Source organism: Anomaloglossus baeobatrachus, chromosome 2 (genome assembly GCF_048569485.1).
Source record: "Anomaloglossus baeobatrachus isolate aAnoBae1 chromosome 2, aAnoBae1.hap1, whole genome shotgun sequence".
In the NCBI taxonomy this organism is placed as follows: domain Eukaryota; kingdom Metazoa; phylum Chordata; class Amphibia; order Anura; family Aromobatidae; genus Anomaloglossus; species Anomaloglossus baeobatrachus.
The window spans coordinates 585,851,410-585,864,066 of NC_134354.1; the positions used below are offsets into that span (position 1 = coordinate 585,851,410).

The 12,657-nt window shown below is 44.0% G+C and overlaps 1 protein-coding gene and 1 long non-coding RNA gene across 4 annotated transcripts in view; both read right to left on the reverse strand.

Moving 5' to 3' along the window:
- LOC142291883 (uncharacterized) overlaps positions 1 to 12,657 on the reverse strand; it is a 484,372-nt gene that overhangs the window by 58,765 nt on the left and 412,950 nt on the right. The gene's annotated exons all lie outside the window — the stretch shown is intronic.
- LOC142292416 (uncharacterized) lies at positions 107 to 5,318 on the reverse strand. Its single transcript, XM_075337762.1, has 2 exons — positions 4,581 to 5,318; positions 107 to 1,656 (listed from the first exon to the last, which is right to left on the reverse strand). Exons 1-2 carry the CDS (start codon positions 5,316 to 5,318, stop codon positions 1,648 to 1,650), a joined length of 747 nt encoding a protein of 248 aa, XP_075193877.1. The 3' UTR covers positions 107 to 1,647.

Consider the following 12,657-nt stretch of genomic DNA (forward strand, 5'->3'; position numbering starts at 1 on the left):
TTCACCATATAGGTGCTCAGGAGAAAATACGTAGACTAAAAAGGGGGGAGAGCTCCGGCACACTACCTCAATGTAGTCAGACACAAAAGAGTTTCTTTTTATACTTATTTTATTTTGAAAAAAAAGGATTCATGCATATGATGTCCACAATTTTAACGTTTCGACCATATTTTGGTCTTCATCAAAGGGACCATCCAAATACAAATGTGAACACAAATAATTACAAAGCATATAACAATTGTACAAAAAATCATCACATATTGTCAACGTAGGGGTTCAGTTTAGAAAAGCGGAAGGATCAATTAGGATTTATGATCATTGTAAGTAGAACATAGGAGGTATATAATGACTATGATACCAACACCCTGTCATAAAATGGAAGGTGTCCGAATGGTGAGGATAGTGTTGTACGGAGTGTAACTAATAAAGCTAACGTTACCTGTGGTAGTTAGGCCAGGTGAGTTGTTACTAGGAAATGCTTCGCGGCAAGTACCGAAGGACCGTAGCTCAAAAGTATAATTAACCATATATTCTATCAAGGATAAAAAACAACAACAGGTCTAAACAGCTGGATATAAATGTCAAATCCTCATTCTATATGTACCTAACATTAATACCTTAGAACTATGGATCATGTGTAATACGCCCGGCCGCTATATTAGTTCGGCTCATTCAAATTCTATAGTTAGGTGCAGCCACTGTTTCCTCTATAAGGAGACAAAGAGACATAAGTCCATGGGATCCACACACTGGATCATATTATAAGGAGAGAACTTACATGTACTCACTCTGTAACAGGGTCTAGTAAGGAAATAGGAGGGCAATATTTTGCTCCAGTATCCTATAATACATAACACAGTATATTGTGACTGTACTGATTATGTGTCTACGGACATATGACTTATATAGTGAGACCTACCAATAAGGTGCAACAGAGTAGTGTCCTTATCCTAGTTGAAACCAGTTCCTGTATACTCTAGTGTTGCATGCGGAAGTCCTCTGAGCAATGATCCCTGTCTAGTATAGGGAACCAGGCTGCAGTATATATAGTAGGTGAGGGTCTCTAATGAATGAAAGACATTTTTTTCAAAAATGAATATACTTAACTTATCTATTAGAACTTAGAGATCATAACATAGTTGATAGACCTGTTCAGGTTCCTAAATGGTTATGGGTATCGCCCAAGGGGGACCGGACTGTCTAAATAAAGACAGAAGGAGGACATGAGTAAAGTTATATAAACAAGCCGCAAAGCATCACCCCGTAACTCACCTGAACCGTGTGAAAAGGCAACAGGACCTACTCCCTCAGTGTGGCAGTGATGAATGCCGGCTAGTGGGGGTTTATAAAGGGAAAACCTGCACTAATCATTTCCTGTCGCGTTAATGAGGAAGTGGGGTGGTGGCCCAGTGTGACGTTTGCGTTCCAAACGTCATGTGACTATCCTTCGCGTCACTTCCGGTTTCGGGTGACGTCACTTCCGGTTTGCGTTTTGCCGGTCCCAGGTGCCACTAGTGAAGAGGGGAAGGCTAGGAGGTGGGTCCTATGAGTGACGATAGTGTAGGGGGCGTCACTAATCCAAAATAAGTGGTAAATAGGTGCCGTTCTATGGGCTGCATATCAGAAAAAGTGCCCAGGAGTGCGGTATCAGTAATTCTGAAAAAAAGGAGAAATATATTAGAATCGCAAAATGGCATAGATCATTACATTTCACCATAGTTTATCATGTTTTAAACATAAGATGATCTATCTTATCTCATGTGTAAACCTATATCGATGTTATACTTAAACATGTGCACACTAATGAAGTAAACATGCCATATATGTGCACCAATGTGCTAATCTAACACCCTAAACAAAGGAATATGTACAATGTGCACATATGTATGTATACATACACTGGATTACACATGATTAGAGATCTCCAACATATTGCTATACCATGTATAGAAAATCCCAATACACGTAACAGCAGGGTCCCAGGGATAATGAACATGAAGACGGGAAGGGAGAAAAGGGGGGGGGAAGGGGTGGGGGGGGGGTTTGGGGATTCAATATATAAACCCTATCGTAATGTGAAAAAAATATGGGGCCCGCAAACTATATACACTATATGATCTAAGCTATATACATCTATATACAGTTATACAAAAAACCAGCCTGAAAGCATCCCAGATTGTTAGGTACCTAAAAGAATCATATAGAGAGTAAATTTATCAGAAGCTGTATTAACATACATCAATAAACCAAAATACTGCAGGGTGAGATCAAGAGCAGAGCCATAACGACCAATATAAGCAAAACCACTTATAGACCTGATTCGTATCTACGGTTCAGCCCATGTGGTTCCATAGTGTCTAAAGTGTGAATCCATTTGGCTTCAACTTCCCTTAAGCGTCTAATCCTATCACCACCCCTGCGGAGAACATCAACAGAATCAATCACCTGAAAGCGTAATTGTGAGATCATATGTCCTTGTGCAATGAAATGTTGGGGTATGGGTAGTAACGACCGGCCACAACGGATATCAGACTTGTGCTTATTGATGCGGTCCCGGACATGCTGGGTAGTCTCCCCAACATATCCGAGACCGCATGGACACTTAATAAGATAGACTACATAGGCACTATTACAAGTGTATAAGCCCTTGATGTTGTAAATTTTGCCTGTTCTAGGGTGTGAGAATGTTCCACCCTTAATTACATTAGAACACTGGGCACATCCCAAGCATGGGAATGTGCCCCGCTGTGGTGTGTCCAAAAACGCTTGTCGTGACTTATGTGTGGTCGAGCCTATGTCAGCCCGAACCAAACTGTTTCTCAAGTTGTCCGATCTTTTGAAACAAAACAGTGGTGGGTTGCCGAATTCTGTTACACGTGGATAAGCCGAAGATAACAGGGACCAATGTTTCAGTATGATCTGTTTCAGTAGGGGAGAAAAGGGATGAAAGGTGTTGATAAACGGTATATGATTACTAGTGTCACAAGGTCTAATTGTTCCAGGTCGAGTGACTGCAGCCACCGCTGGAGGATAGCCCCTCTCAAGGAACTTATTGCTCATTTCTTGGTGGCGTATTGTCCTGGTATCACTATCAGAGACCAATCTATCAACACGTATGTGCTGTGAACGTGGTAACGATATCTTCATATGTTTAGGATGGTTACTAGTATACAACAATAAACTATTCCTATCTGTTGGTTTGGAATAAATATCCGTAGTCAGTGTCCCTTCTTTCTGCTTAATGATCATACAATCAAGGAAATTGATCTGAGTTAAGTCTTGGTGTATTGTGAACGTGAGCCCCACCATGCATGAATTAATATGACTGAAAAATTCCATCAAGGAGTCTAAACCCCCGTCCCAAATGAGAAAGATACCGTCAATATATCTGCGCCAAACCAAGGCGTGTTTAATGACCAAGGGGTGGGGGTGGACAAATCTCTCCTCAAAAAATGCCATAAAAATATTCGCATAGGGGGGTGCCATGTTAGAACCCATGGCAGTCCCCCTCCGTTGAAGATAGAACTTATCTTGAAATAGGAAGTAGTTCCTGTCCAGGATAACTCTGAGCAAGTCAATGCAGAATTTCTTGTTGTTTACAGGAAGTGAGGTGTAGTTGTCAAGGAACCAATTTGTGGCTTGTATACCGTCTTCATGATTGATACTCGTATAAAGGCTATTGACATCCATACTAGCCAGAATGGATGTTGGTGGGATCTGATGTAATTCTGTAATAATCTCGAGGAAATGAGACGTGTCCTTGATGTATGATTGTGTTAATGGTACAAATGGGGACAGAATCTTCTCGACAGTTTTTGCCAACGGAGACAGTATAGAGTCGGTCGAGGCCACAATGGGCCTACCCGGTGGATGGGAGGGGTTCTTGTGTATCTTGGGTAAAGTGTAGAACACAGGTATAACGGGATGTGTGTTATTTAAAAACCCATGTAATTTCTGATCTATGATGCCTAATTCCAGATATCTTCTGGTCAAATCTCTAATCGTCTTGGCAATTTGTGAAGTGGGATCCTGTGCCAATAGCTCATATGTCTCACGATCTGATAACTGACCCATTATCTCGGAAACATAATACTGCTTATCCATGATAACTACCGCCCCACCTTTATCTGCTGGCTTAATGACAATCGAGGAATTATTTCTAAGGCTGGCTATAGCTCTGCTCTCTTCCACAGATAAATTATTCCTGACATGAAAATCACCTGCCGTGATTCTTTTGTTTAATTCCCTAACTTCATTGGAGACTAGTTCAACATACGTCTCTATCGGATGATAGGACCTTGGGGGTACATAGGAGCTGGGGACCTGTAAATTGAGCTTTTTCAAAGAGAAACACAACTCCTCTGTACTCGGCATAATGTTAATGCCTTGTGTATCTGACAGTTCATTCTGTGCAAAATGAGCTTTAAGGCGGATAGATCTAAAGAAACGTGAGAGTTCCTGTTCAACCTTAAATGTATCATACGATGGAGTAGGACAAAATGTTAAGCCCTTTTGGAGTACTAAGTATTCCGCTGGTGATAGGATGTAGGAGGAAATATTGAAGACCAGGTTGAATTTACCTGTGATCTGGTCCAAACACGTTCTCCCCTCTGGTACCGGTTGGGATCTCCGCCCCCTCCTTGTCTTCTTCTTGGTGGTAACCTGCGTTGTCCTAAAAAAGTTGGTGGCTGCCTCTGTGGTCTGGAATCGGTGTCTGATGTGTCCGAGGAGGAGTATCCTCCGTAACCCTGGGGTCGTCTGGTGTTGAAAGATTCTCCAGCCCGCCATCTATATACCGTTCCTCTGGTGTAGTCCTCCTGGTCTCTAAGGAACTTACTCCTCTTTCTGGCTTCTAGGTCCCTCCGAAACTCACCGATGATGTCATCTGTCTTCTTCTTGAGTTGTGCTAGGTCTGATGCAGATAACGTCTGCTTCAGTTGTTCGTCCGCTGCTCTAATGTTGTTGGATACAAGGCTAATTTCTTTCTGTAAGAAATCTATTGTTAGAACGATAATATCCATGGAGCATTTGTTAATAATTGCCTCAAACCGATCACAAAACTCAATATTCTCGGAAAAGAGGGTTGGTCTTAATGCCACTCTGAGGCCCCGCGGGATCCTTTTCGTGCGGTGATATTCCGCTAAAGTGATTGCATGAAGTTCTAATGACGTATGTCTACGTAGTTCTTTCTCCAGATCTCTTTTCCGTATATCCTCTGACGGGATGCTTAAAAAATTGCTGGAAGATGTTATTTTAGATACAATGTTATTAGTCTCTTCCTCATTATAGGAAAAAGTTGTAAAGTGAGATTGTGACATGGGGATATCAAATATTCTATTTAATATTCTGAAAAAGATACTAGAATGTCAAAAATCGTCTGCCTTGAGGTTGGGAGCAGGGTCAAAAATAAAAGTACAAAAGGGAGGGAAGACCTTGCTTCACCATATAGGTGCTCAGGAGAAAATACGTAGACTAAAAAGGGGGGAGAGCTCCGGCACACTACCTCAATGTAGTCAGACACAAAAGAGTTTCTTTTTATACTTATTTTATTTTGAAAAAAAAGGATTCATGCATATGATGTCCACAATTTTAACGTTTCGACCATATTTTGGTCTTCATCAAAGGGACCATCCAAATACAAATGTGAACACAAATAATTACAAAGCATATAACAATTGTACAAAAAATCATCACATATTGTCAACATAGGGGTTCAGTTTAGAAAAGCGGAAGGATCAATTAGGATTTATGATCATTGTAAGTAGAACATAGGAGGTATATAATGACTATGATACCAACACCCTGTCATAAAATGGAAGGTGTCCGAATGGTGAGGATAGTGTTGTACGGAGTGTAACTAATAAAGCTAACGTTACCTGTGGTAGTTAGGCCAGGTGAGTTGTTACTAGGAAATGCTTCGCGGCAAGTACCGAAGGACCGTAGCTCAAAAGTATAATTAACCATATATTCTATCAATATGATCCAGTGTGTGGATCCCATGGACTTATGTCTCTTTGTCTCCTTATAGAGGAAACAGTGGCTGCACCTAACTATAGAATTTGAATGAGCCGAACTAATATAGCGGCCGGGCGTATTACACATGATCCATAGTTCTAAGGTATTAATGTTAGGTACATATAGAATGAGGATTTGACATTTATATCCAGCTGTTTAGACCTGTTGTTGTTTTTTATCCTTGATAGAATATATGGTTAATTATACTTTTGAGCTACGGTCCTTCGGTACTTGCCGCGAAGCATTTCCTAGTAACAACTCACCTGGCCTAACTACCACAGGTAACGTTAGCTTTATTAGTTACACTCCGTACAACACTATCCTCACCATTCGGACACCTTCCATTTTATGACAGGGTGTTGGTATCATAGTCATTATATACCTCCTATGTTCTACTTACAATGATCATAAATCCTAATTGATCCTTCCGCTTTTCTAAACTGAACCCCTACGTTGACAATATGTGATGATTTTTTGTACAATTGTTATATGCTTTGTAATTATTTGTGTTCACATTTGTATTTGGATGGTCCCTTTGATGAAGACCAAAATATGGTCGAAACGTTAAAATTGTGGACATCATATGCATGAATCCTTTTTTTTCAAAATAAAATAAGTATAAAAAGAAACTCTTTTGTGTCTGACTACATTGAGGTAGTGTGCCGGAGCTCTCCCCCCTTTTTACTCGCTGTGTTTGTGGCGGCGAGGTGATAACAGTGCTTTCTTTCTCTGACATCTCCCCCCAACCTCGTTCAAACGAAATTTGACCAAGGTCTCCCTCATCTGCTGAGTCTTCCATGGCCATCGAGAGTTTGTCCTCCATTTCTTCCTGGTCTCCTGCACCTTCCTCAACATTTTGGCTGCTACCATGCGCCATTGTTAATCCCTCTCCCCCACCGTCCCATGCCTGCCGCCTTGGTGATGCTGAAGGTCTGGACCTTGTAGATGTTGGTATCCCTTGCGCATATGAATACTCCTGTACTTCGTCCCCTTCCTCTTGTCCCACCCCCTGACTCCGAATAGTGTTTAGCGTGTGCTCCAGCATGTAAATGACTGTAATTGTCATGCTGATAATGGCATTGTCAGCGCTAAATATATTCATCGCCATGTCGAAACTGTGCAGAAGGGTGCATAGGTCCTTGATCTGAGACCACTCCAGCAGCATGATCTGCCCCACCTCTACATCTCGTTGGCCCAGGCTATACGTCATATTGCACCAGGGCTCGGAGGTGCTGCCACAGTCGCTGCAACATATGGAGAGTCGAATTCCAGTTTGTCGCCACATCGCATTTCAGGCGGTGAACCGGCAGGCCAAAAGACTTCTGGAGCAATGCAAGTCGGTCAGCTGCGACGGTTGAATGGCGGAAGTGAGCAGAGAGTGACCGTGCCCTGTGCAGAAGCCCATCTAGGCCGGGATAGTCGGTAAAAAATTGCTGGACAACAAGGTTCAACAAGTGAGCCATACAAGGCACGTGTGTCACCTTGCCCAGGAAAAGGGCCGCACCCAGGTTTGCAGCATTGTCGCACACGGCCTTCCCAGGCTTCAGGTTGAGTAGAGACAACCATTTATGAAACTCGGACCGCAGAGCTGACCACAACTACTCAGCTGTGTGACTCTTACTTCCCAGACGTTTCAACGTAAAGACCGCCTGATGCCATTGAGCTTTGCTGCCAGCATAGTAAGGAGGTGTGCAGGATTCCTTGCGCGCAGTTAAAACGCGGGTGGCCTGACCAGGCAGGCTTGGGGTGGAGGTGGAGGACCCAGACGAGGTTGTGGATGCAGAAGCAGTGGAGGAACTTCTACATAAAGAGGATTGACGCACAAGTCGTGGGGACGGCAAGACTTGTTCAGCAGACCCTTCTCCATCTCTCACCATAGTTACCCAGTGCCCAGTCAGCGACATGTAATGCCACTGTCCATGCATACTTGTCCAAGTATCGGTGGTGAAATGCACCCTGTCACACACAGAGTTTTTCAAGGAAGCTGGGATGTTGTGTGCGACATGCTGGTGTAGCGCAGGCACTCCTTTCTTGGAGAAGTAGTGGCGACTGGGCATCTGGTACTGGGGCACTGCGACGGACATAAGGTCTCAAAAATCCTCTGTGTCCACCAGGCGGAAAGGCAGCATTTCGGTAGCCAAGAGCTTACAGAGGGTGAAAGTAAACCTCTTAGCTTTGTCATGGCTCGGAGGAAATGGCCTTTTATTTGTCCACATCTGAGGGACCGAGATCTGGCTGCTGTGTGGAGACGGTGTTGCGTAGGGTGTCCCTGGAAAACTGCAGGTCTGTGAGGAAAGTGCAGGTGGAGACATGATGTTGCCTTCATCCAAAGTAGGTGCTCTTGATGTCTGAGAGAGCTCTACACCAGCACTTGTTTCCCCTTCCAAAACAACTGATGACCTGCCAAGCAAACTGCCTGTTGCGGTTAAAGAGGTGGAAGGTCTGCGTGGAAAAACACGTGTGACAGCTGTCCCCACGGTCATAGAGGAAGAAGATCGCGTGGATGCACTTGAAAGGGCAGATGGTGGTTGGCCCGCTCCGCTAGGCCGCATTGTAGCACAGTGAGCTTCCGACTGGGACTTATGCTTGATGTGACGATTCATGGAAGAAGTTGTCAAACTAGTGAGCTTTTGGCCTCTAATTATAGATTGGCGACAAGTCTTACAGATCACATGATTTGGGAGATCCTTTGCGAGGTCACAAAAGGACCAGGCTAGGCAAGGCTTAGAGCCCATGCGACCTGCAGAGCCACCCCGACTTGTGCTGAGAGGCAGAGTTGTGGCTGAGGATACAGTTGTTGATGTGCTTCCAGTACTCCGATTCTGTCCAGGAAGGCGCAAGGTAACTTCGTCGTCAGTGGCATCCTCTTCCACCGCATCTGCTGACCTCCTCGAGTGCATGAATGTGGGTTGACAGTAAGTGGGATCTAGAACTTCATCATCAAGCGTTGTGTTTGCACTCCCCTCGCCCTCAAACCTAACCTCTTCCTGCCCTGACTGAATAGTTAAGTTGTCATCCCAATCAGGTATCTGTGTCTCATGATCATCAGTATGTTCCTCATTGTCTCCACCAACAGGTGTTACAGTTTGGAAATGAGGGTGTACATTATGCTCAGTAACTTGTCATCAGGGTCTGAATCAGACTCACAAAGCTTCTGGCCATCACTGCAGACCATTTCCTGGTCTGTACTCACTGTAGCTTGAGAGCAGACCTCTGATTCCCAGGGTATCGTGTGACTGAACAGCTCTGCAGACTCAGCCATCTCTGTTACACCATACTCTTGCATGGTGGGTGGAGACTTGAGAGCTGGGAGAAAGCAAGTGCGATTGGGGTGACAACTCAGAGGATGGTTGTTTTTTGGATGTTGAAGTTGACGTGGAGGAGAGGCCACTTGTTGGAGCACTTGCGATCCATTCAAGCATGTTCTTTTTTGGTGCATCATCTACCTTTTTTACAGTTGTTCGATTCCATAAAAAAGGGAGCACATCAGATTGGCCACGGAAACATCTTACTTTTGCTGGAAGATGGCCTCTCTTCAGCAGATGTTAATGTAGGTTTCCCACCTACCCCACGGACACAAACTTTTTTTCCTTTTCCAACACGCCTGTTCCCCTTTCCACCAGCAACTGTCCTTTTGCCACTCATTTTGTTAGCAACAAGATTGGACACTTAAAATGTGGTAGCAAAAATAGAGAGGTGGTGTAGATTGCAGAGGTGGTCTAGCTTTATTGACAGCTGAAGAACCAACACTGAGTATCCCGGTCAATTTTAGTATGGCCCTAACAGTGGCAGCACAGTTTGCAATTAGAATTACGTAGCTAAATATTGACATGTGTGTACAATGCAAAGGTGGTCTATTTTTATTGACAGCTGACGAACCAACACTGAGTATCCCGGTCAATTTTAGTATGCCCCTAACAGTGGCAGCACAGTTTGCAATTAGAATTACGTTGCTAAAAATTGACAGGTGTGTACAATGCAGATGTGGTCTAGCTGTATTGACAGTTGAAGAACCAACACTGAGTATCCCGGTCAATTTTAGTATGTCCCTAACAGTGGCAGCACAGTTTGCAATTAGAATTGCATAGCAAAAATGGACAGGTGTGTAGCATGCACAGGTTCTGTGGGTCACTGGCAGCAAAGGAACACTAACTTAGTATTCCAGACACTTTTAGAATGCCACATAAAGTGTCAGCTCTTTGGGGTAATAAAATAGCGTGGCAAAAAATGGCCAGGTGGGTAGACTGCAGGGGTGCTGTGGGTCAGTGGACAGCAAAGGAACACTAACTTCGTATTCCAGACACTTTTAGGATGCCACAAAAAGTGTCAGCTCTTTGGGGTAATAAAATAGCGTGGCAAAAAATGGCCAGGTGGGTAGAATGCAGGGGTGCTGTGGGTCAGTGGACAGGAAAGGAACACTAACTTAGTATTCCAGACACTTTTAGGATGCCACAAAAAGTGTCAGCTCTTTGGGGTAATAAAATAGCGTGGCAAAAATGGCCAGGTGGGTAGAATGCAGGGGTGCTGTGGGTCAGTGAACAGCAAAGGAACACTAACTTAGTATTCCAGACACTTTTAGGATGCCACAAAAAGTGTCAGCTCTTTGGGGTAATAAAATAGTGTGGCAAAGGATGGCCAGGTGAGTAGAATCCAGGGGTGCTGTGGGTCAGACAGCAAAGGCGCACTAACTTAGTATTCCAAACACTTTTAGGATGCCACAAAAAGTGTCAGCTCTTTGGGGTAATAAAATAGCGTGGCAAAAAATAGCCAGGTGGGTAGAATGCAGGGGTGCTGTGGGTCAGTGGACATCAAAGGAACACTAACTTAGTATTCCAGACACTTTTAGGATGCCAGAAAAAGTGTCAGCTCTTTGGGGTAATAAAATAGCGTGGCAAAAAATGGCCAGGTGGGTAGAATGCAGGGGTGCTGTGGGTCAGTGGACAGCAAAAGAACACTAACTTAGTATTCCAGACACTTTTAGGATGCCACAAAAAGTGTCAGCTCTTTGGGGTAATAAAATAGTGTGGCAAAGGATGGCCAGGTGGGTAGAATGCAGGGGTGCTGTGGGTCAGACAGCAAGGGAGCACTAACTTAGTATTCCAAACACTTTTAGGATGCCACAAAAAGTGTCAGCTCTTTGGGGTAATAAAATAGCGTGGCAAACAATGGCCAGGTGGGTATAATGCAAGGGTGCTGTGGGTCAGTGGACAGCAAAGGAACACTATCTTAGTTTTCCAGACACTTTTAGGATGCCACAAAAAGTATCAGCTCTTTGGGGTAATAAAATAGCGTGGCAAAAAATGGCCAGGTGGGTAGAATGCAGGGGTGCTGTAGGTCAGTGGACAGGAAAGGAACACTAACTTAGTATTCCAGACACTTTTAGGATGCCACAAAAAGTATCAGCTCTTTTGGGAAATAAAATAGCCTGGCAAAAAATGGCCAGGTGGGTAGAATGCAGGGGTGCTGTGGGTCAGTGGACAGCAAAGCAACACTAACTTAGTATTCCAGACACTTTTAGAATGCCACATAAAGTGTCATCTCTTTGGGGTAATAAAATAGCGTGGCAAAAAATGGCCAGGTGGGTAGAATGCAGGGGTGCTGTGGGTCAGTGGACAGCAAAGGAACACTAACTTCGTATTCCAGACACTTTTAGGATGCCACAAAAAGTGTCAGCTCTTTGGGGTAATAAAATAGCATGGCAAAAAATGGCCAGGTGGGTAGAATGCAGGGGTGCTGTGGGTCAGTGGACAGCAAAGGAACACTAACTTAGTATTCCAGACACTTTTAGGATGCCACAAAAAGTGTCAGCTCTTTGGGGTAATAAAATAGCGTGGCAAAAATGGCCAGGTGGGTAGAATGCAGGGGTGCTGTGGGTCAGTGGACAGCAAAGGAACACTAACTTAGTATTCCAGACACTTTTAGGATGCCACAAAAAGTGTCAGCTCTTTGGGGTAATAAAATAGTGTGGCAAAGGATGGCCAGGTGGGTAGAATGCAGGGGTGCTGTGGGTCAGACAGCAAAGGAGCACTAACTTAGTATTCCAAACACTTTTAGGATGCCACAAAAAGTGTCAGCTCTTTGGGGTAATAAAATAGCGTGGCAAAAAATGGCCAGGTGGGTATAATGCAAGGGTGCTGTGGGTCAGTGGACAACAAAGGAACACTATCTTAGTTTTCCAGACACTTTTAGGATGCCACAAAAAGTATCAGCTCTTTGGGGAAATAAAATAGCGTGGCAAAAAATGGCCAGGTGGGTAGAATGCAGGGGTGCTGTGGGTCAGTGGACAGCAAAGGAACACTAACTTAGTATTCCAGACACTTTTAGGATGCCACAAAAAGTGTCAGCTCTTTGGGGTAATAAAATAGCGTGGCAAAAAATGGCCAGGTGGGTAGAATGCAGGGGTGCTGTGGGTCAGTGGACAGGAAAGGAACACTAACTTAGTATTCCAGACACTTTTAGGATGCCACAAAAAGTATCAGCTCTTTGGGGTAATAAAATAGCGTGGCAAAAAATGGCCAGGTGTGTAGAATGCAGGGGTGCTGTGGGTCAGTGGACAGCAAAGGAACACTATCTTAGTTTTCCAGACACTTTTATGATGCCACAAAAAGTGTCAGCTCTTTGGGGAAATAAAATAGTGTGGCA